The sequence below is a fragment of the Manis javanica genome, chromosome 4 (genome assembly GCF_040802235.1).
Source record: "Manis javanica isolate MJ-LG chromosome 4, MJ_LKY, whole genome shotgun sequence".
Classification (NCBI taxonomy): Eukaryota; Metazoa; Chordata; class Mammalia; order Pholidota; family Manidae; genus Manis; species Manis javanica.
Window position 1 is genome coordinate 72,178,394 of NC_133159.1, and position 21,102 is coordinate 72,199,495.

General features: G+C 34.9%; 1 protein-coding gene across 4 annotated transcripts in view; it reads right to left on the reverse strand.

Moving 5' to 3' along the window:
• Window positions 1–21,102, reverse strand: part of COL24A1 (collagen type XXIV alpha 1 chain) — a 364,470-nt gene that overhangs the window by 18,264 nt on the left and 325,104 nt on the right. For all 4 annotated transcript variants that reach the window (XM_073234227.1, XM_073234226.1, XM_073234225.1 and 1 more), the window contains 4 exons: window positions 20,439–20,492; window positions 13,084–13,119; window positions 4,490–4,525; window positions 4,365–4,391 (listed from right to left, as the gene is read on the reverse strand). In XM_073234227.1, the coding sequence (XP_073090328.1) occupies window positions 4,365–4,391; window positions 4,490–4,525; window positions 13,084–13,119; window positions 20,439–20,492 (153 nt within the window). The remainder of the gene's footprint in view (window positions 1–4,364; window positions 4,392–4,489; window positions 4,526–13,083; window positions 13,120–20,438; window positions 20,493–21,102) is intronic.

Consider the following 21,102-nt stretch of genomic DNA (forward strand, 5'->3'; position numbering starts at 1 on the left):
TATTATTCAGCCTTAAAAAAGAAGGAAATTCTGGCATGTCATATCATGCATGAACCTTGAAGACATTATGCTAAGTGAAACAAGTCAGTCAAAATATAATAACTACAGTATGACTCCACTTATATGATGTACCTATGGTAGTCAGACTAATAAAAGTAGGAAGTAGAATGGTGGGTGCCAGAAGCTTGAGAAAGGTAGGAATGAAGAATTATTGTTTAGTGAATATGGAGTTTCAGTTGTGGAAGTCCAAAAAAGTTCTGGGGATGGTTGGTGGTGATGGAAGCATAACAATGTGAATGTACTTTGTACCACTGAACTGTACACTTGAAAATGGTTAAAATGGTAACTCTTACGTATATTTTACCACAATTCAAGATAATAAATAAATAAATATGCCCATTATCTCTTATACTTAACCATCCCACTTCTGGAAATAGTCTTATAGATATTCTGCGAAATGATATGTATATGTACAAAATGATTTGTATTGTTGTATTAGAAAAAGATAGGAAAGAACTTAAATGCCCATCAACAGAGGACTAGACAAACAAGTTGCAGGATATTCTTAAGTAAAATGATTATATTTTCTGTGAGTGTGTGGCAGAGAAGAATACAATGACTTTAAGTAGATTAATAGTGCAGAGTTTGGTACTTGTTCATGCTAAGGTACCAAGCAATTTGAGCCAGTATTAGTGTAAATATCACCTCAATGAACAAGGCTATTTTTTCCCACAGGAATTAGCAAGAAGAGAAATGTCATAACACTTGGCCACTCATAAATTTTCTTGGCAATATCCATAGTTGTATAATTTCCAAAGCCCAGCTCACAGCTGGTGCATAATAGGCATTTAATTTATTGAAGATATTAAACTTTTTCCCCAAGGACAGATTTTAGGAAGGACAGGCTCAAAGAGACTGTAGTAAAAGAATTTGCCTAGGAAGTCATTCAGCAACATCTAAGTGCCCTTATGTGAGTGTAAAACTCTCATTAGGTGCATTAAGGGAATCTAAAAGAAATAACTTACTCCATGTACTCAAGGCAAACAGCACAGATTCTCATACAATCACTTAATGTTTGTAAAAATGTGCACATGAAGTAAAATACAGTGAATAAGAAGTAACCAGATTGTTGGGACTAATGAAGGAAATCAGTATTCATTATACCTCGGGGGAATGTGATCTTTGCAATCCTCTCTGGATGTATTTGAATGCAATGTAGAGGCAGTCTGGGCACTCCAGTATTTTGAGTCATCTGAAGTCTTAAGATCACTGGATAGTGAAAACATTGATGGGATAGGAACTGATTTCAGGTCATGTCCTCTCCATGGTGGAAGTAATTGCTTGTTCTAGGGAACCAGGACTATACCAGCAGCTGCAACCTCTATACTTACCAATCCAGGTTTTACAGTTAACCATTATTTGGAACAAATCAGTTGAACATTTCTTATCTCATTTAGTGATTTTTAAATGACAATTGTCTCCACCCCTCATTCCACACAGAGACACACATACCTGTTTTGTTCTTCCTTTACCCCACAATCATTTCTGGTTAACTTTGACATCATGCTGTAGGTTTCTTTGTGAGTTTCTAAGTATCTTACCATGTGCGCTGTGGTCTGGCCATCACTCTGATAATATCCTCACATTCAAAAGCACCATCAATATATATTCCTCTTCCTGAAACATTCCCTTTTAGCTATTCTACTTTAGGAACTTGGGCAAGTTACTTCACTTCCATAGGTCTTAAAAAGAGGGTGTTGGACAGGATTAGAGGTTCAAACTTTTCTGATCTTGACCCACAGTTAAGAAATACATTTTTACATCATGACAAGGTCCACACAAACATACATATATTTAATTGAAAACTTAAAAAACCGTACTTTTTCTTAATTGTGGTGATAAACCAATTTTTTCTTTTGCTTTTTTTTAGTGGGGTAAAATTCACATAACATAAAATTCACCATATTAACTATTCTAAAGTATATTATTTAGTTGCTTTTAGTAGATTCACCACATTGTGCAATCATCACCACTATTTAATTTTAGGACATTTTTGTCACCTCTGAAAGAAAGCTCATATACCCATTAAGCAGTCACTCCCCATTATTTTTTTCTATCCTATCTCATATAATTTCATTTCAAAACAATGCTAAATGAGACTCAGTAAACTGGTCTTGGGATCCACTGACCAATGAGTCACGACATAGTATGAAATAATTGCTAAATAATTACTAAGAGGACTTTTCTGCTTCTAATTCTATGATCCTATTCTATTCTAGACACTGTTTCCCTCCAAGTGAAGTCTTCTATCCTGAAGTATTCCCACTGAAATTCTCTATGAGATGAAACTTGCTTTTAGTACTTATTCATTTGTTCATTCAGCCAACACTTACTAAGGCTTGAAAGGAAATGAAATTAAAAAAATTGTCCATACTTTCAGAGATTTGGCAGTCTAAACAGGAAGACTGGCAGGAAAATAAATGAGTATATGAAGAAGGAATGATCAGTTTTAATTTGCAGTGAGATGAAAGGAAGGAATTAAGAAGTTTCACAGAAGATATGATCATAGTTTGATTTTACCAGGAATATGCAGTTATTTTCTCATTGACATTTAAACTTCTGCTCTGGAAGTAGTATTCTCAAGGCTATGCTACCACTTTCCTACAGTGGGCTTGGCAACTCCTAAAAAGATAGTATAAGGAAACCTATACTATTTTTAAGAAAACCTATACTAGTTTTTCATATTGGCCAAGAAGAAAGAAGACAGAAAGGAAAAAAATGAAGAAAAGAACCAAAGAAACTAACATTTATTGAGCAACTACAGTGTGTCAAACACAATTCCTTTCTCATTTAATCCTTCTAATATTTCCTCAAAGGGTATATTCTTATCCACATTTTTCTCAGAGCAAAAACCTCTCACGCATCTTATTTCATGGCTATATATGAACACATGAAAGCATTTTCCATTTGAGATGGGTATGGTGTCCCAAAGTACAGCACTTCAATGTCAAAATTTTCTCTACACATCTCTAATTTGCCAATGTATGATCTTTTGGAACTTGTTCTTTCATGGGGAGGCAGCTATGATATATCAAAGTCTTTCATGGGAAGGCAACTGATGAGGTTATTTGTAACCCATGCATTGTGGAGATCTAGGGGGAAAGAAAGAACAGAGAAGTGGAAAGTAATTCGAAGATTAAAGAAAGACATTCTCATTGATCTTCACACCAAGGAAGGTTTCAATCTCCATCAATCAGATGGTCAGAAAGGAGTAGTAATTTTAAAAAATCAAAGAGAAATGGATCTTCTGTTTCCAAGAAGACAATCTTCCTTGTGGCACTTTGCTTGAAAGTTATTTCTTGCCCTGATGAAAAGCTGAAGAGAATGAAGAGTTCCTAGCCTGCTGTGAGTAGACCACAGTTATTCAACAACTAGAACCATAAGAGATCCAAATGACACCAGAGCAGCATGTGGAAACAAGTAAGCCTTGGAAGGCATGGGACACCATTATTTGGGACAGTGTATCCTTTAGGCAGGAAATCTGATCAAGGACCATTCTATTTGACCAGGATACTGTAGGAGTGCGGTACAGGTGAGGCTGGGAATGGGAGGAGACCTCTTGAAGGAAGCAGTAAGACAAAGAGATTACTGAGAATGAGAGAGGATACAAAGCATAAGAGAAACCAAGCTTGGAACATTCATTCCAAAATGAAGTAGGATGCATGAGAGCCTTTTGCTCTGAAAAAAATGTGTATGAGACTATACACTTTGAGGAAATGTTAGGAGGATTAAATGAGAAAGGAATGGTGCTTGACACACTATAGGTATTCAATACTTATGCTTTGTATTATCAACTATATCAGCGATCATAGCTGATAATTAGGCAACAGAAGCATTGCCTCAAAGATAAAAGCAACAACTTGGGGGCTGTAATATGTAACAAGCAAATCCATGAGAAGTCTGAGGGCTTCTGCAGTCAGCAACTAAGGATTCATGTAAAGCCTAAGAAGTGGATAACTGGTTGGCAAAAAAAAAAGAGAACATTTTAAAAGGCAAGCTGGAACTCAGAAGTAGGTGTTAGTATTTTTTGTGCACTTATGTCAGGCAATGTGCTGAGTGCTTCACTTCTTACTTAAAATTCAAGTCCACCCACTAAAGTTAGAGGTGCCATCCCCATTTTACAGACAAGAAGTCTGAGGCTTGGGTTTCAAGATATTACAGTTGGGAAGGCTACACATCAGATTAGCAAAATGAACAGAGGTAGGCAAGAAGAGTTAGTAGAAGTTAATAGAAGAACAGAATTAATAGAAGAGGTTTAAAAAGTTAATATGACATACTAAGAAAAACAAAGCCAAGAAACTTACTCTTGGACCCGGTGCTCCAGGTGGACCCTATAAAAATTTTTTAAAGTATTTATTTAGTAGATGTCTCAAACTACACAAATATTTTGGCATCAACAGTAAAAAGATACAAATGTAAATAAACTCACTGGAGGCCCTGGTTGCCCTCTTGGTCCTTGGGGACCCTAGAAGAAATGCAGACAAAGCACGATATGTATACATTATACTTTTGGTTTGGTATAAAGAAGACAGCTAAGATTCAGCCCCTATCATTGCTTTTTCGTGTGAGGCAAGTCATGATTCAAAGTTGTTTTGGTATTTTGAAGTTATATGTCCTTTGCAGTTAGCTATCACCTACATTCATAAACAAGCCAGATACTTACTTTCGTGTTTTACTGATATTACTGGAAGCTAAACTTACTCATTTTAATAAACTACTATAAATATAACACTTAAAAATGTTAATACTATCTAAGTATGTTTTTCCTGTTTTCTACCTACCATCAACCTAATGGTCAAAGATGGAAACTTCAGTGTTCTTAGATACTTCCTTTTCCTTCAACATCCACCTATAATTTGGTTACACACTACTGTTGATTTCACCTCCAAATCTTTTCAAAATACCACTTCTCCATGTTCACAGCAACAGTCTCAGTTTAGTGCTAACCATAAGCTCTTGACTGAATGTATCCCCACAAAATTCATATACTGAAGCCCTAATAGCCAATGTGATGGTATTTGGAGGTGGGTCTTTGGGAGATAATTAGATCACCTGGAGCTCTTTCAAAAACTGCAGCGTAAGAGGAGACATGACAGATATAATCTCTCTTACACCGTATGTGGGGATAGAGCAAGAAGGAGGTTGTCTAAAATTCAGGGAGAAGGCCCTCACTAATTATGGAATCTGCCAGCATCTTAATCTTGGAATTTCCAGACTCCAGAACTGTGAAAAATAAATATTTGTTGTTAAAGGCATCCCAGTCTATGGCAGTCTGTTATAGCAGCCTCAGCCCACTAAGACATCACAGTTTGCTTGGACTTCTAATTTGACTTCCTGACTTTATTCCTTCTACTATGCTAACTACATTCTACTTATAAAATGGAAATCTAAGTACATCATAGTCAAAATCATTAAATGGCTCTTTATTGCTTAAAGGATAAAGTATAAACTACCTATCAGTGATGGCTACCATTTATTGAGAATTCCACATGCCAAGTTGTGTGCTAGAACACACTGTTTGCCAAGTTGTATGCTTTATTTCCATTTAACTCTTAAGTAAATGGAATGGTTAAGCAGCTGGTGAATAAAGGACAGGGCTAGGATTAAAATCCAAGTCAACTGGACACAAAAGAATGTGTTCTTAAATCAATGTGCACCTCTGCCTCCTCTTCAAGGTCTGAGCCTCATTTTTACTCTCCCCCCAATACATATTACATTACATCTATAACCAACTACTTGTAGATTTCTAAATCTTCCAAGTTCTTTCACACATACATTTTCTTGCATACATTATTTTCTTGACCAGCAAAGCATCTTCTTACCTTTTCTATTTGTTTAACTCCCATTCCTCCTCCACTATTCCTTTAAAACTCAATACCCACTTTGCTTATCCCCATGCTACCTCCCTCCTACTCAACTAACCACTTGTGCATTCACATTGGCAAGTCCCAAACCCTTAAAAGTATCTTAATCACCTTTTCATTCTCTGAAGCAAGAATCGTGACTAATACACAGTAGGTGTTCAAAAATTGTTGAGCGAATAATATTAAAATTGACTAACATTAATTTAGAAATTAGAACAGTTAAAATATGTTTGGAAATCTTTAGCTGAGTTTTGAATACCATTGATGCTATGCTTGACTTGTATTAAGTGTTTTTTTATTGCCAAAGGCTATAAATATACTGTGAAACCTAGAAAAAACAATGCATAGTAACTTAAAAAATGTAGAGTACTCCAATACTGTGCCTGTTGGACATTTCTTAGTCTTCATGATTTATGATTACAATTTAAAGCAGAAAATGTACAAAACTGTACCTCAGAAGTTGCATGATAAATTACAGAAATGTCATGTTGGAGATGGTCTTTTAAATAAATAGAGGCTCAGAGTGAATTTGGCTAATTTTCTACATTCTGGATCAACATCATTTAAATAAACAGTTAACATTTCACCCCACTTAGCATCTTTCTGACATTTGCAATATTTCACTTATAGTTCAGTATAAAATATATACCTTATTTTTAATTTGAAAGAGGAATTTATCATAGGAAGAAAAAACTATTTCTACTGCTGATTTTATTGAGTTAATTTCAGCTTGTTAGAAACAAGTCAGATCACAAATATGATCCAATGAAATACTTCAAACCAGACAGTGCAGGACAACCCCACTGAAACAACTGAATAGAAGAAGGCAATTAGCTGAGTAAAACAAAATATTATTCCAATAAAAAAGGGGTATAATAAAAGTTCTTTTTCTTCCTCTAGCTAGCCCACCACTAAGGAAAAGTTATTCATTGTCTCTAGAGAGTATATGAAAAAGTATCTAAAGCAGTTTATAATAAAACTGTGATTGTCTATGTTAATTTCCTAAAGGGAAACCAAATTAATGTAAATGATTATGGTGGTTATTTAGCTATAGTGAATGCACCACATTTGAAAATAGACTCTCTCTCCATTTAATCCCAGAATTTATATATAATACCTCCAAAAGTAACATATGTTTTTCATTAGACTTTATAAAAATACTGATAAATGCATGTCTTTGAACTTATGCATGCTAGATTTTGCCTTTATGAAACTAAATCAAGATTGCATTTACATAATCTTTACTCTTGCTTAGGTACCAAGAACTTCCCTTTTCCCATTAATAAACTGAGAAACTTGCACGGTCAGTTATTCAGCCACATCCCTGGTCTCTACCCTGTAGATGTGACTAGCAGCTCTTTCTTTTCCCCTGTTGTGACAAACAAAAATATCTCCACATATTGCCAAATGTCTTCTGGGAGAGGGGAGCAAAATGGCTCCTGGTTGGGAACCAGTGGTTTAGAGGGTCTAATTGGGAATTTAGTGATATTAAATGTTTTATTAGACAGTAATGCAAATACGATGGAATCAGTGAATTATAAGGCAAAGAGGAAAACTACAAATCAGACATCTATTCACGTGGAATCTGTCATGTGAGTGGCTGGGCAACTCTTAATGTAGATGAGGAGTATGCATATAGCATCTTCCTTACCCAAGGTGCTCTTAACCCTTATTTTCTGAGAGGTACTGTGATTAATAAAAAAAACGCAATGGCATGGGAATCAGGAGCCATGTGCTCTGCTCCTACCTCTGTATGTAATTAGCTATATGGCATTGAATGAGTTGCTGTACATATTGATCTTTGAGTTCTCAACTGTAACATAACTGTAACTCTCTAGTGAAGATAAATCTCCAAGATTCAGTTTAGAACTTTGGTTTTCAAGCCATTTATTAATATTCTTCCTCATATTTTGTATTTGGAGAAAGAAGGTAAACACATGCATACAAGTTGGGAATTTTAAAGTTTATATGAATGTAAGGGGAATGAGTACTTGAATTTTAAAAGTTTGATAATTTTTCATTTGAATGAAATTATACTATATTTGAATTTTAGAAAGAATCATATACATACATGCTTTAAGTTCTTAATTTGTTAATATTTAGGATATATTTTTCCATAATTTAGTTTTTCCTTATAATGGTTAGACCATCCCCATTGCTTTCAAATTGGAAGCAAGAGATAATTACATTAATCAAGAATTGTGAACACATATTAACTTAGAGGTAATATTTGAGAAGATGTCGATGTGATTCTTCAACATTTCATTAATTTAATTAGATAACATGCTATAAAAATGGTTGCCCTAGTGGAAGGGTTGGGGGTATGAGTGGAATAGGTTAAGAGGATAAAGAGGTACAAACTTAAAATGATAAAGTAAGTCTTGCAAATGAAAGTATGACATTGGGAGTGTAGTCAATAACATTGTAATAATTTTGTATGGTGATGGATGATACATTTCCTGTAGTGAGCACTGGGTAATGTATATAATTGTTGAATCACCATGTTGTACACCTGGAGGTAATATAATATTGTACCATCAACTATACTTCCATTAAAAAAATGAAGCAGCTAATCTAAAAATTCATGTGGCATTTTTCACTCTATTTTTTTCTACTTCTGTGGCTTTGAGTTATATGTTTCAAGTTGTGTTATCTTGTCAAAATCCTTTTCAGATGATTGACACTAGGATATTATTTCTGCTATGAGTTAAAATTTTACTTTTTATTAAATGCATCTCATTATTTCCAGCAATCCTTCTTGCATTACTTCTGGAGAAATTAATCATATTCTACAAGTGTTTGGGATCCCATGGAAACTAGAAGATTTTTGTAACCTTTCAAGATTAATTTGCCATTAATATGATAATTTTGAAGTAGGGGGAGAGGAGGGAATTCTATGTTCTATCTACCCGGGAATTTTCTCAGGATGTCATAAAACTCTAATTTTATAATTATATATATCTATATCTACCTATCTGTATATGTATACATGTCTGTATATATATATATATATACATACACATACTCATATATATATATACGAATCCAGGGAATTATTTTTAAAATAGTCTATAGGTAGGCAGACATGGACCAAGTATAGAATAGAAAGGAAAGAAACTCTTTTTTATTTGGCAATACAGAAACAACTCTGTCATTGTTGAAGTGGGCCTATTTGGGATCAGTAGAATTTACAGTGTTAAATTGTAGAAGATACGAAATTTCCAAGCAACCCAAATTTATGCTAAAAGAGATACTTGTCACATGTTGTGTAATAAGCTGTAACTTTCTTTTTCTAAGGCACTGAATCATGATTTGGTTTTGGTAAAAAATTTGGTAAGCACAGAATCACTAATGAATTCTTATGCCAGCTTCATGGAAAAATTTTAAGTAAGATTTATAAGCCAGTATGATAGATTGTTGTGATTCTGAATCTTTGTACAAAGAGTGGAATGTCATATTTGTCTCAATATGATAGATCTTGGCTAATAACATTCATTCCAAAAATGCCCCAATGTATTAGTATTATTTGAGGGTGACCCCTTTGACAATATTACATTCTGAAACATAGCAGCTAATTAGAAGTCTTTAGCCAGTGAATTATTTAAACCATTCCCTTAAAGAAAAGAAAAACCCGTACAATGTACTGAAAAAGTCCTAATGAGAATGTAAGAAATTTTACTTAACTTTTCCATAGAATGAAAGCAGACGATGGTCTAACTGCACATATTTTATGGATTAAGTTAACTGTAGATGATCTCTAGGAATTTAAAGATTACTTTTATAAAGCTCCTTAAACCATAATGGAGTCAAAGGAAAAAAGATGATGAAAAGATATTTTAGTACCAATTATTCAACAATAAAACAGAATAAACTCATAATTCTAATGTGCTAGCTAATCCTTTTTATTCAACAGCTAATTTTATTGTCTACACAAAGTGCCACTTTGTACTCTCTGGGTACTGGGAGTTTGCATCCTATTATAAAGAGAACTATTGTAGCCCACACAGCAAAAGACTAGTAAGTATGTTCAAGAAATGCTACTTTGCCATCTAGAATTGGAAAACAGTTGCTAACTTTTCAATTTTAGGGTAAGCATTCCTCTATTTAGGAATTCATTTCTCAAAATTGCCTACTGCATGGCAGGTTCTGTCCCAGACGCTGATAACAAGTGTGTCAGACAAAGTTCCCGCCCTCAAGTTTATGGTCTAGAGAAAAAGGCAGACACGGGTAATTTCAAATAGTGCAAATGCTGTAAAAGAAAACAGAACAGGATATTGTAAAAGAGAATGAGCAGGAATAACAAGACAGAGTAGTATGGATGTCTTTTCTAAGATGATATCTGAGCAGAGACCTGAATAATGAGATAAGAATCAGTCATTTGAAGAGCAGGTGAAAGACTTCCCTAGGTAAGAGGGAGCGAGACAATTCGATCCTGGTTTAATGGTATCACTCCAGAGGATGGACTGCAGTGGGGAGAAGTGGAAGGAGTAGCAAGAAGTCAGGAGGCCATCAGTGTGATTTGGACAAGGGTGTTGGTGATGAAAAACGGAGGGGTGGATGGATTCAGAATGGGAGGCTGACAAGGACAAACTTTTCGTTTAAAGAACTCTTCGTTAGGTTCTCTGTCTTTGTTGGTTCTTTTATGAGGGGTTTGTTTGTTTATGTGTAATCATAGACTCTTAGGGCTGGAAAGGGCTTCAGAGGAATATATTCTAATATTCTAATTCCCTACTTAGTGCAAGAATCCCAGTCCAGTAACTCGGAGAGACAGTCATTAGGCTTTCAGTGACAGCCACTCATTATCTCACAAAACCTATTTTGTTTTAAAGCAGTTTGTTATTATATTAGACAATTCATTATTATATTGAGCTGAAACTGGTCTCAGCATTCCATTCATTTAGTCAATCAGGCTATATTCCAAGCTAATCGTGTGTTAGGTGCTCTCACAAATTGGGGGATCACACAGTATCAAACACACTTCAGCCCTCGTGAAACTCAACCATCTCTCAGGAAGCTCAGCCCAGAAACTGAACATTCAAGAAATAAATCATTTTAATATTATCCCCTAGAGTTACTCATATTATACATATTCTCCTTGACTTTTAAATGTTTAAAGATAACTATCAGGTCCCAACAACCTTAAACTTCTCTAATTCACTCACTAATAAGGTATTAAGTATTTATTGAGCACCAGCCAGAAGACAGGCACCATCTTAGGCGCTGGGGACGCAGCAGTAAATAACAGATAAAGTATCTGTGTCATGGCATCTATATTCTAGAGAGGGGAAATACAAAATACAAAAAAGCAAATAAGTATGTAGTATGTCAGGTTGTAAGGAAACACATTAAGGAAATAAAGGGAATCTCAGGAAGATGGGAGTGTTGCTATTTTGATGGAATGTCAGAAAAAGCCTCTGATTAAGGGACACTTAAGCAAAGACTGAGGAAGAGTTGCCAGGCATTGTACTTGGTCCTCAGTATTATGTCCACAGGTGGCAGCTGGGTGAAGATAAAACATCAGCAAGTCTGCCGTAAGCAAATTATCTTTAATTTTTAACCTCAAGATGAGTAGGAACTACCGGGATAAAGAGTATGGGCAAGAAAAAGCATGTGCAAAACCCAGCAAGTAAAGAGAGAGCAAAGAGAAGATGATCAGGCTGCAGAGTCTGACAAGGACTAAACATCTTAGATATTTTAATTGTTTTTTCCAAGACAAAGCTCCCAGATACATCACCAATCTGAGAGAGCCCTCCTCTGAATGTACTTTAATTTTGTCCATGTTTCCCTTTTCTGGATGCCATATTTCTATCAGTGCAACCTAAACTTGCAGGCAAGCATAAACCATTGAATTTCTAAGTCATCAGAGCCACTTCAGTTTTTTTTTCATATGAAATGTTTATGACATTGTCACAGATACTTAAGGTTTCCTAATCCTGATGGAAGCTTATGTTCCAGCTACTGTACTTGGAGAAGATAGGTCAGGGAGGCAGGTAGAGACAGACAGGTCTGGAAAATGGGCAAATTTCGAGCCTCCCTACATTTCCTTTCTTTTTCCACTCTTCTTGGGGGATATGGTTTCACTTCATAAATACACCTTTGCTTTCTGCTACAGTAAGTCTACTGAGAAAATATGAGGGCCATATTTCTGCAAATTAAATGCATCTATTTTAGTGCCCTTTGAAATTACTAGGCTATCTGAAATCACATAATTTCTCTTCTTCAACTAATCGATGTAACTGCAATTTACATAATTCTGAACCCAAACATACTCTCTGATGAAAAGCAAAAATCTTAGCTGTCACTATGTAATCTCACTGCCTAGAAATCAAGACTTTATTGCTATCTTAAGTTTATTCTTATATGCCTTCTATATTTGGTTTCAATCCCCCATTTCACTCCTCACCTGCCTTCTGTTTATGGCTGCCGCTTTAATAAGCTCAGTAGGATCTCTTTCGGGAAAGTGGCCCCTGTACAAAATACCTTCTTTAACTTGGAAGAATCGACATCCCAGAAGAGTGGGAAACAGGACCAGTATAAGCCATAACTTGCAGGAAGGCATAAGCTATTGAATTTCTAAATCATCAGAGCCACTGCATTTTTTTCCATATGAAAATGTTTATGATATTGTTACAGATACTTAAGTTTTCTAATCCTAGTGGAATTTTATGTTTCAGCTACAGTACTTGGAGAAGATAGGTCCTGATAGATAGATCCTGAAAGTGGCTGTGGACCTTTTGCCCATCCTCTCCCCATGGTTTCCAACTGGCTGAAATATACAATGAATGATGGCTTCTGCTGCGCAGCCCTCCTGGGTGCTGAGTGACCTAGTTGGTATATGCCTAAAGTAACTGGGCAGGGCTCTTGCTCTGGCGCTGGTGAAGAAGGCTCGCATCTCCTCTCCTAAGTCCTCAGAAGGCAAATATTTCATTTCACACAGTGATCTGGGAAGAATGTGACTGGCAGGTTCTTAAATATGTTTAGGGCTTACCAGGTTTTACTGCCATAAATCTCATAGATTACTTCTACTTCCTGAAAACTATATATATAATTTTATTTTTATTCTGTAAGAATCGGAGGCATAATGCAAGAATTAAACAAGGTCCTTGCTTTCACAGAGCTTATAGCCTAGTGGCAAGTGATACTTAAATCACAAACTTACAGTTTCACCTCTAAAGCCTCTTTCACCTCTAGGTCCCTAAAAGAAAAAAAAAAGTTTAGTGTTACTGATAGGTATTTATTAAATGTAGTTGAGGCTGTATATGGAAATTTATGTTTTTGCTTTTTCTTTCTAGCAAGACTTAATAAATTCACATAAATGCTAGTTTTCTTTCCCTAAGTTAAGCAAAGCAAAACAAAACCAATCTATTGATTCATTGTGCTACCTGTTTTTCTATCCCTAGCTCCACCATAAAGTGCAATAGGGATGACAAGCTACTTATTCATTCAATTCAGCTGATGATAATCAAATACAAAACGATTTAGAAAGGAAGTTAGAGGGTTAAATTCTTCTAAAATTTGTTTCCACAGCCATAATATACTCCAGCTCCATCCATGTTGTTGCAAATGGTAGGATTTGTTTCTTTCTTACGGCTGAATAGTATTCCATTGTGTATATGTACCACATCTTTATCCATTCATCTACTGATGGACACTTAGGTTGCTTCCAAAATCTTCCGAGTGTGGTTTCTTCCTTCTTTGTCTTCTGTTGCTAGCTCTCCTTCTGAGATACGCCACACAGATTTTGATATGTTGTATACATTTTCATTCCATTCAAAATATTTTCTAACTTTTCTTGAGAATCCTCTTTGATCCATGGATTATTTAGAAGTTATTTAGAAGCATGTGGCTTAATTTCCAAGTGTTTGGAGATTTTCCTATTATCATCCTAGCTTATTCTATTTTAGTTTATTTACCTTATGGCCAAAGAACATACCTTATATGACCAGTTCTTTCAAAGTTAGTAAAATAAAGTCTATTTTGCTAACGGTCCCATGTGCACTTGAAGAGAATGAATAATCTGCTGTTGCTGGATGGGCCTATTGCTTTGAGAATTCCTGTTAACATTTTTGTGATTATCCTTGTGGAAATTACACATGCATTTTTTATTTAAAAATGATATAATGCTATTCATCTTTTCTACAGCATGAACTTACATCTTTACAATATACTACAAATGTTTTTCCCTATCAGTCCATATTCCCCTAGATATAGTGCTTACCTAGTATTTAATAAACATAATATTTTTATTGAATTTTATTTTGTTTCTAATTTTTGTCATGAAGATACTGAAATAAATATCCTTGTACTCTTAAAATTTTTGATAAAAATTGTCCTCCAGGCAGTTTTGTTTGAAATTGCATGCATCCCTGCAACAGATGGGAGGGATAGTTCTCCTGATATGTGCCACATACTGACATTCTTTGTCAATCATATCAACTAAAAGTACTATCTCATTACCTATTTACCACTTATGTTAATACGTTTCTTTTCAATGCTTTCTATCTTGTCTTTAACTCATTTTAAACAAGGATATTAACCTTTTCATACATATGCATATATATTTTTTTATTAAGGCATTATTGATATACACTCTTATGAAGGTTTCACATGAAAAAACACTGTGGTTACTACATTTACCTATATTATCAAGTCCCCACCCATACCCCATTGCAGTCACTGTCCATCAGTGTGGTAAGATACCACAGATTCACTATTTGCCTTCTCTGTGCTACACTGTTTTCTCCATGCCCCCTCACACCATGTGTACTAAACATAATGCCCTTCAATCCCCAACTCCCTCCCAACCCACCCTCCCACACCCCTCCCCTTTGGTAACAGCTAGTCCCTCCTTGGTGTCTGTGAGTCTGCTGCTGTTTTGTTCCTTCAGTTTTGCTTCATTGTTATACTCCACAAAAGAGCGAAATCATTTGGCACTTGTCTTTCTCTGCCTGGCTTATTTCACTGAGCATAATATACTCCAGCTCCATCCATGTTGTTGCAAATGGTAGGATTTGTTTCTTTCTTATGGCTGAATAATATTCCATTGTGTATATGTACCACATCTTCTTTCTCCATTCATCTACTGATGGACAGTTAGGTTGCTTCCATATTTTGGCCATTGTAAAAAGTGCTGCAATAAATATAGGGGTGCATATGTCTTTTTGAATCTGAGAAGTTGTATTCTTTGGGTAAATTCCAAGGAGTGGGATTCCTGGGTCAAATGGTATTTCTACTTTTGTTTTTCGAGGAACCTCCATAGTGATTTCCACAATGGTTGAACTAGGTTACGTTCCCACCAGCAGTGTAGGAGGGGTTCCCCTTCTTCCACATCCTCACCAGAATTTGTTGTTCTTAGTCTTTTCAATGCTGGCCATCCTTACTGGTGTGAGGTGATATCTCACTGTGGTTTTAATTTGCATTTCCCTGATGATTAGTGATGTGGAGATCTTCTCATGTGTCTGTTGGCCATCTGAATTTCTTCTTTGGAGAAGTGTCTGTTCAGATCCTCCGCCCAATTTTTAATTGGATTATTTGCTTTTTGGGTGTTGAGGCATGTGAGTTCTTTATATATTTTGGATGTTAACCCCTTGTTGGATATGTCATTTACAAATATATTCTCCCATACTGTAGGATACCTTTTTGTTTTGTTGATGGTGTCCTTTGCCATACAAAAGCTTTTTAGTTTGATGTAGTCCTATGTGTTCATTTTTGCTTTTGTTTCCCTTGTTGAGGAGATGCATTCAGGAAGAAGTAGCTCATGTTTATATTCAGTAGATTTCTGCCTATGTTGTCTTCTAAGAGTTTTGTGGTTTCATGAGTTACATTCAGGTCTTTGATCCATTTTGAGCTCACTTTTGTGTATGGGGCTAGACAGTAATCCAGTTTCATTCTCTTGAATGTAGCTGTCCAGTTTTGCCAACACCAACTGTTGAAGAGGCTGTCATTTCCCGATTGTATATCCATGGCTCCTTTATCATATATTAATTGACCATATATGGTTGAGTTTATATCTGGGCTCTCTAGTCTGCTCCATTGGTCTATGAGTCTGTTCTTGTGCCAGTATCGATTACTGTGGCTTTGCAGTAGAGATTGAAGTTGGGGAGCATAATCCCCCCAGCTTTATTCTTCCTTCTCAGGATTGCTTTGGCTATTTGGGGTCTTTTGTGATTCCATATGAAATTTAGAACTGTTTGCTCTACTTCATTGTAGAATGTTGTTGTTATTTTGATAGGGATTGCATTGAATCTGTAGATTGCTTTAGGCAGGATGGCCATTTTGACAATATTAATTCTTACTATCCATGAGCATGGGATGTGTTTCCATTTATTTGTAACTTCTTTAATTTCTCTTATGAGTGTCATGTAGTTTTCAGAGTACAGTTCTTTCAGTTTCTTGGTTAGGTTTATTCATAGGTATTTTATTCTTTCTGATGCAGTTGTGAATGGAATTGTTTTCCTGTTTTCTCTTTCTGCTAGTTCACCATTAGTATATAGGAATGCAACAGATTTCTTTGTATTAATGTTATATCCTGCAAGTTTGTTGAATTCAGATATTAGATCTAGTAGTTTTGGAGTGGATTCTTTAAGGTTTTTTTATGTGCAATATCACGTCATCTGCAAACAGAGACAATTTAACTTCTTCTTTGCCAATCTGGATGCCTTTGATTTCTTTATGTTGTCTGATTGTCATGACTAGGACCTCCAGAACTATGCTGAATAAAAGTGGGGAGAGTGGGCATCCTTGTATTGCTCCTGATCTTAAAGGAAAAGCTTTCAGCTTCTCACTTTTAAGTATGATGTTGGCTGAGGGTTTTCCATATAGGCCTTTATTATGTTGAGGTACTTGCCGTCTATATCCATTTTGTTGAGAGTTTTCATCATGAATGGATGTTGAATTTTGTCAAATGCTTTTTCAGCATCTATTTAGATGATCATGTGGTTTTTGTTATTCTTTTTGTTGATGTGGTGGATGATGTTGATGGATTTTCGAATGTTATACCATCTTTGCATCCCTGGAATAAATCCTACTTGAACATAATGAATGAATGATCTTTATGATGTATTTTTGAATTTGGTTTACTAATATTTTGTTGAGTATTTTTGCATCTATGTTCATCAGGGATATTGGTCTGTACTTTTCTTTTTTTGTGGCGTATTTGCCTGGTTTTGGTATTAGAGTGATGCTGGCCTCATAGAATGAGTTTGGGAGTATTCCCTCGTCTTTTACTTTTTGGAAAACTTTAAGGAGGATGGGTATTAGGTCTTCAGTATATGTTTGATAAAATTCAGCAATGAAGCCATCTGGTTTAGGGATTTTGTTCTTAGGTAGTTTTTTGATTACCAATTTAATTTCATTGCTGCTAATTGGTTTGTTCAGATTTTCTGTTTCTTTCTGGGTCAGCCTTTCAAGGTTGTATTTTTCTAGTAGTATATTAACTTTTAAAACTCATTTTGAAGTTATCTTTATAGAACTTATTTTTATACCTTTACCTCCAGACCAATATAAATGACATGGTACATATCTCTTGATACTTTTTTCAATCAAATATCAACAAATATATTTACATATGTATGGGGCATTTGGTCATACTGTATGATACTGATATCATATTCTCTTCTATGTACCATATTTTTTACACTTGACAATACATCATGAAACAAGGGCAAATCAACTGAGGCAGATGTAATGAATTTTTGATAGTTGTGTAATATTCCATGAAATATTTACTCAACCATTCCTCTACAGATGAGCATTCATGTGATTTCAAGCTTTTTTGCCAATACAAACAGTGCTGTAAAAAAAAATCTTTGTAGAATTTCCTATGGAATAAATTCCTCAAAGTGGAGCTGCTTGGTCAAAGGATATATATATATATATATATCTATATCTATATCTATATATACACTTAAATTTTAACAAATACCTTTCCAAAGAAGTTGTAATTCATGTTTCTTCTAGTGGTGAACAAGAGTACCATTCTCTTTCAGTCCCCTTCTGAGAGACTAGAGGATGTAGTATCTCATTATTACCTTAATTTGCATTTCTTTGACTAAAAGTTAGGAAGCATCTTTTCAAACAATCATCCACCTTTTGGATTTGTTCTTCTATTTTCTATCTTTTTCATGCCAGTTTGTAAGAACCCTTTATAGAAACCCTTTATACAATAACCCATTACATGTTGTATGCATGGCAATGACTTTTTTCTTCTTATATTCATTTTACTTATGGAATTGTTTTCCATATAAAATTTAAACATTTTCAAGCATTCAAGTATATTTTCTTCTTTTATGGTTTTCAGATTTCCTATCTTACATAAAAGGTTTCTCTGACCTTAAGCTATACTTTAATTTTCTAGGTTATTTTTCTAAGATTCTAATTGTTTATTTTTTATTTTTTTACATTTAAGTCTTTAAAAATTCATCTGAGATTTTAAACAACTGGGTGAAATAGGGTTACAATTCATTACAGCAATAGTGGGACTAAAAGTAATTCCATCTCCCTTCCCTGTCACTGGTGTAAGAATAGGTATTTGACTGATCAATAGATATGAGGAAGACAGAAATAGAAGACTTCTGGAAAAAGTTTGAGTTTTTCTAAGACAGGGCTACAGATTGCTTTTCACTTTGGTTAATTATGTCTGGATGTGACTCCTGAGAAACTGTAGTCATCTTGCTATAAGCCTAATTATGAAGCTAACTTTCAGGATGAGAGACTGAAGCTATGGAAAGAACCCGGTCTGGATAACATGATTGAGTTCCTAAATTAATCAAATCTGAAACCCATCCTACCTCTGGACTTCCCATAATGTATAAATTCCTTATTGTTAAAGCCAATTTAATGAAGGTTCCCATTACTTGCAGCCCAAACCATCCTAACTGACATACTATTTTGTCATAATTAAATTCCTATATAATCTGAGATCTAATTCTGGGCTCTAGCCTGTTACATTGGTCTATTTATTTATTTGTCTTACCATATAGTTTCATGTACAATGACTTTGAAGTAACGTTTTCTTATTTGGAAAAACAAGTCCTCCATCCCCCACTATTACTTTTTCCACCACAGTGTTTTGACAGTTCTCAAATGCTTATTCTTTCATCATGACCTTTTCTTAGAGGTTCTTTCTTAGAATGAAAAAACAGAATATGGAAAAAATTTGATGCACGTGTTGATATTATAAGGGCCTTTCAGAACTATATATAAACACAAAACACAGTAAGATTTTTTAATTGCGGCATTTCTTTATCATATTTTTCTTCCCAATTAATATTTCACAGTTTTGACAGAGGAACACAATCATTCTATAATCAGAACAGTATGTGTTCCTTACCTGCTGAGGAACCACCCACTGAAATATAAGAATTCTCCCACTTCAATTTCCCATAGACTATATAGCTCTGAGTGATAAAATGCTGAAAATTTAGAGAAATGTTGAGCTATTTGTGTCATTTTTTAAAATTTAAAGTCTGTACTTTGCTGGTGAACTCTTTAAATTTATTGAAGAGAATAGTTGTATCTAATACATGAAGAATTCCATTTTATAATTTAAAACTGTCTCTATATACAACATTTAAAAATGATTCAAAATATTGATTCCCTGTAGGGAATGAATCTTTTTTCTCCAAGTCACAGTTTGCCCATTCCTACTGCATTCTTCCTCTTGAATGGTTACACTATTTGTTAGTATTGTAAAACTCTCCATGACCATCTCCCAACCATTACCTTATTCCCGTTTTACTTCACAGCCAAATTTCTTAAGACACCAGCATATACTAACTGTCTCAATCCCCTCTCCAGACACAGCTTGAATGGGGTGGAAAGAGCACTAATCTTGAAGTAAGAAATATCAGCTATGAAATTCATGATCTGTATCACCTTGAGTAACTGGATGAACCTCTATAAACCTCTCTGTTTCCTCTGTCTTAAATGGAAATAAAAATACCTACCCCAAAAGTTCACTGTAGAATTTGAGAAAAGTTATTAAATATTTTTACCTGTTTCTTTCCTTACTATAATCTGTACTCTATGTTCTACTGCAAATTCTTTGAACGATCACCTTTATTCTTTTCTTGATTCATCTATTTTAACCTGGTGATTTTCTGGTTTTCCTGCTATTCCCACCAACTATTTCTTTTCTTTATACCAGGAACTTTCAAAGACTCAGATCTTGGCTATCTGTACTTCTTTTGCTATGTTCTCTCCTTCAGAAAATGGAGTCTTTTTACTGCTTTCACAATCACTTCTCTGCTCATGAGGCCCAACTCTTCTCCCGCTCCAGTTGTATTTCCCTTTCTCAACCTCAGTTTTAAATGCCTACCTCACTATATTCACTTTCTTCATTACACATATGATCTCTAAGTTCTCAGGAATCACCTTCCAGACAAAAATGTACATTTATTTTTGCCCTTTGCTTCTCAAATACCAAGGGTGCTCCTTTGCAGATTATTCTAGAAATAGGAATGAAGGAAAAAAATATGAAAAAGAAAAGACAGACCTGTATTGTGACAAACTTACAGTTCTACCTGTTGGGCCTATTATACCTTCTCTGCCAAAGGGTCCAGTGTTTCCCTGTTGGGGTAAAAAAAAAACAGTTTCACTGCCAGTATAATTCAGAAAATTTTAGAAAATTTATGGTACAATGGTAAAACAGTCCATGTCTAACTAATTCCAGTTTGTATTATAAAATCATATAGGATTATCAGAAATCAGTAATTTTGATTTGAGTTCTTACTATCTCTTATCAGGAGAATTCTATCTGTATAGTTTTGAAGAAATTGATAAATCAACAGAACAATGTTTTTGTGGTGACAACTTCAATGATGCCATTTTATTTATGTGTCATTACATAAATGCAAATACTTTATATAAAAAAGACTACATGAAATGATAAACAAAATTTTGAAAACATTTCTTTATGGATGTTGAAGTTGCAAATGTTTGAATGACATGCCACATAGAGTTGAGAGAAAGTATGAGAAAACATGAGAACCAGAGGGCATCATATGTGACCAACTAAACTGCAGTTTCTTCAACTGTTAAATAAGAACAGCTACTTCAGAGGTCATTGGGTGAATTAAATGTGAAAAGTGATTTTGATACCATAAGCTGTTATTTGATTATGGAAATAAACTTGAATAAGCTGGGTCTCTGGTCAACTCCTTCCAAACTAACTACAGGA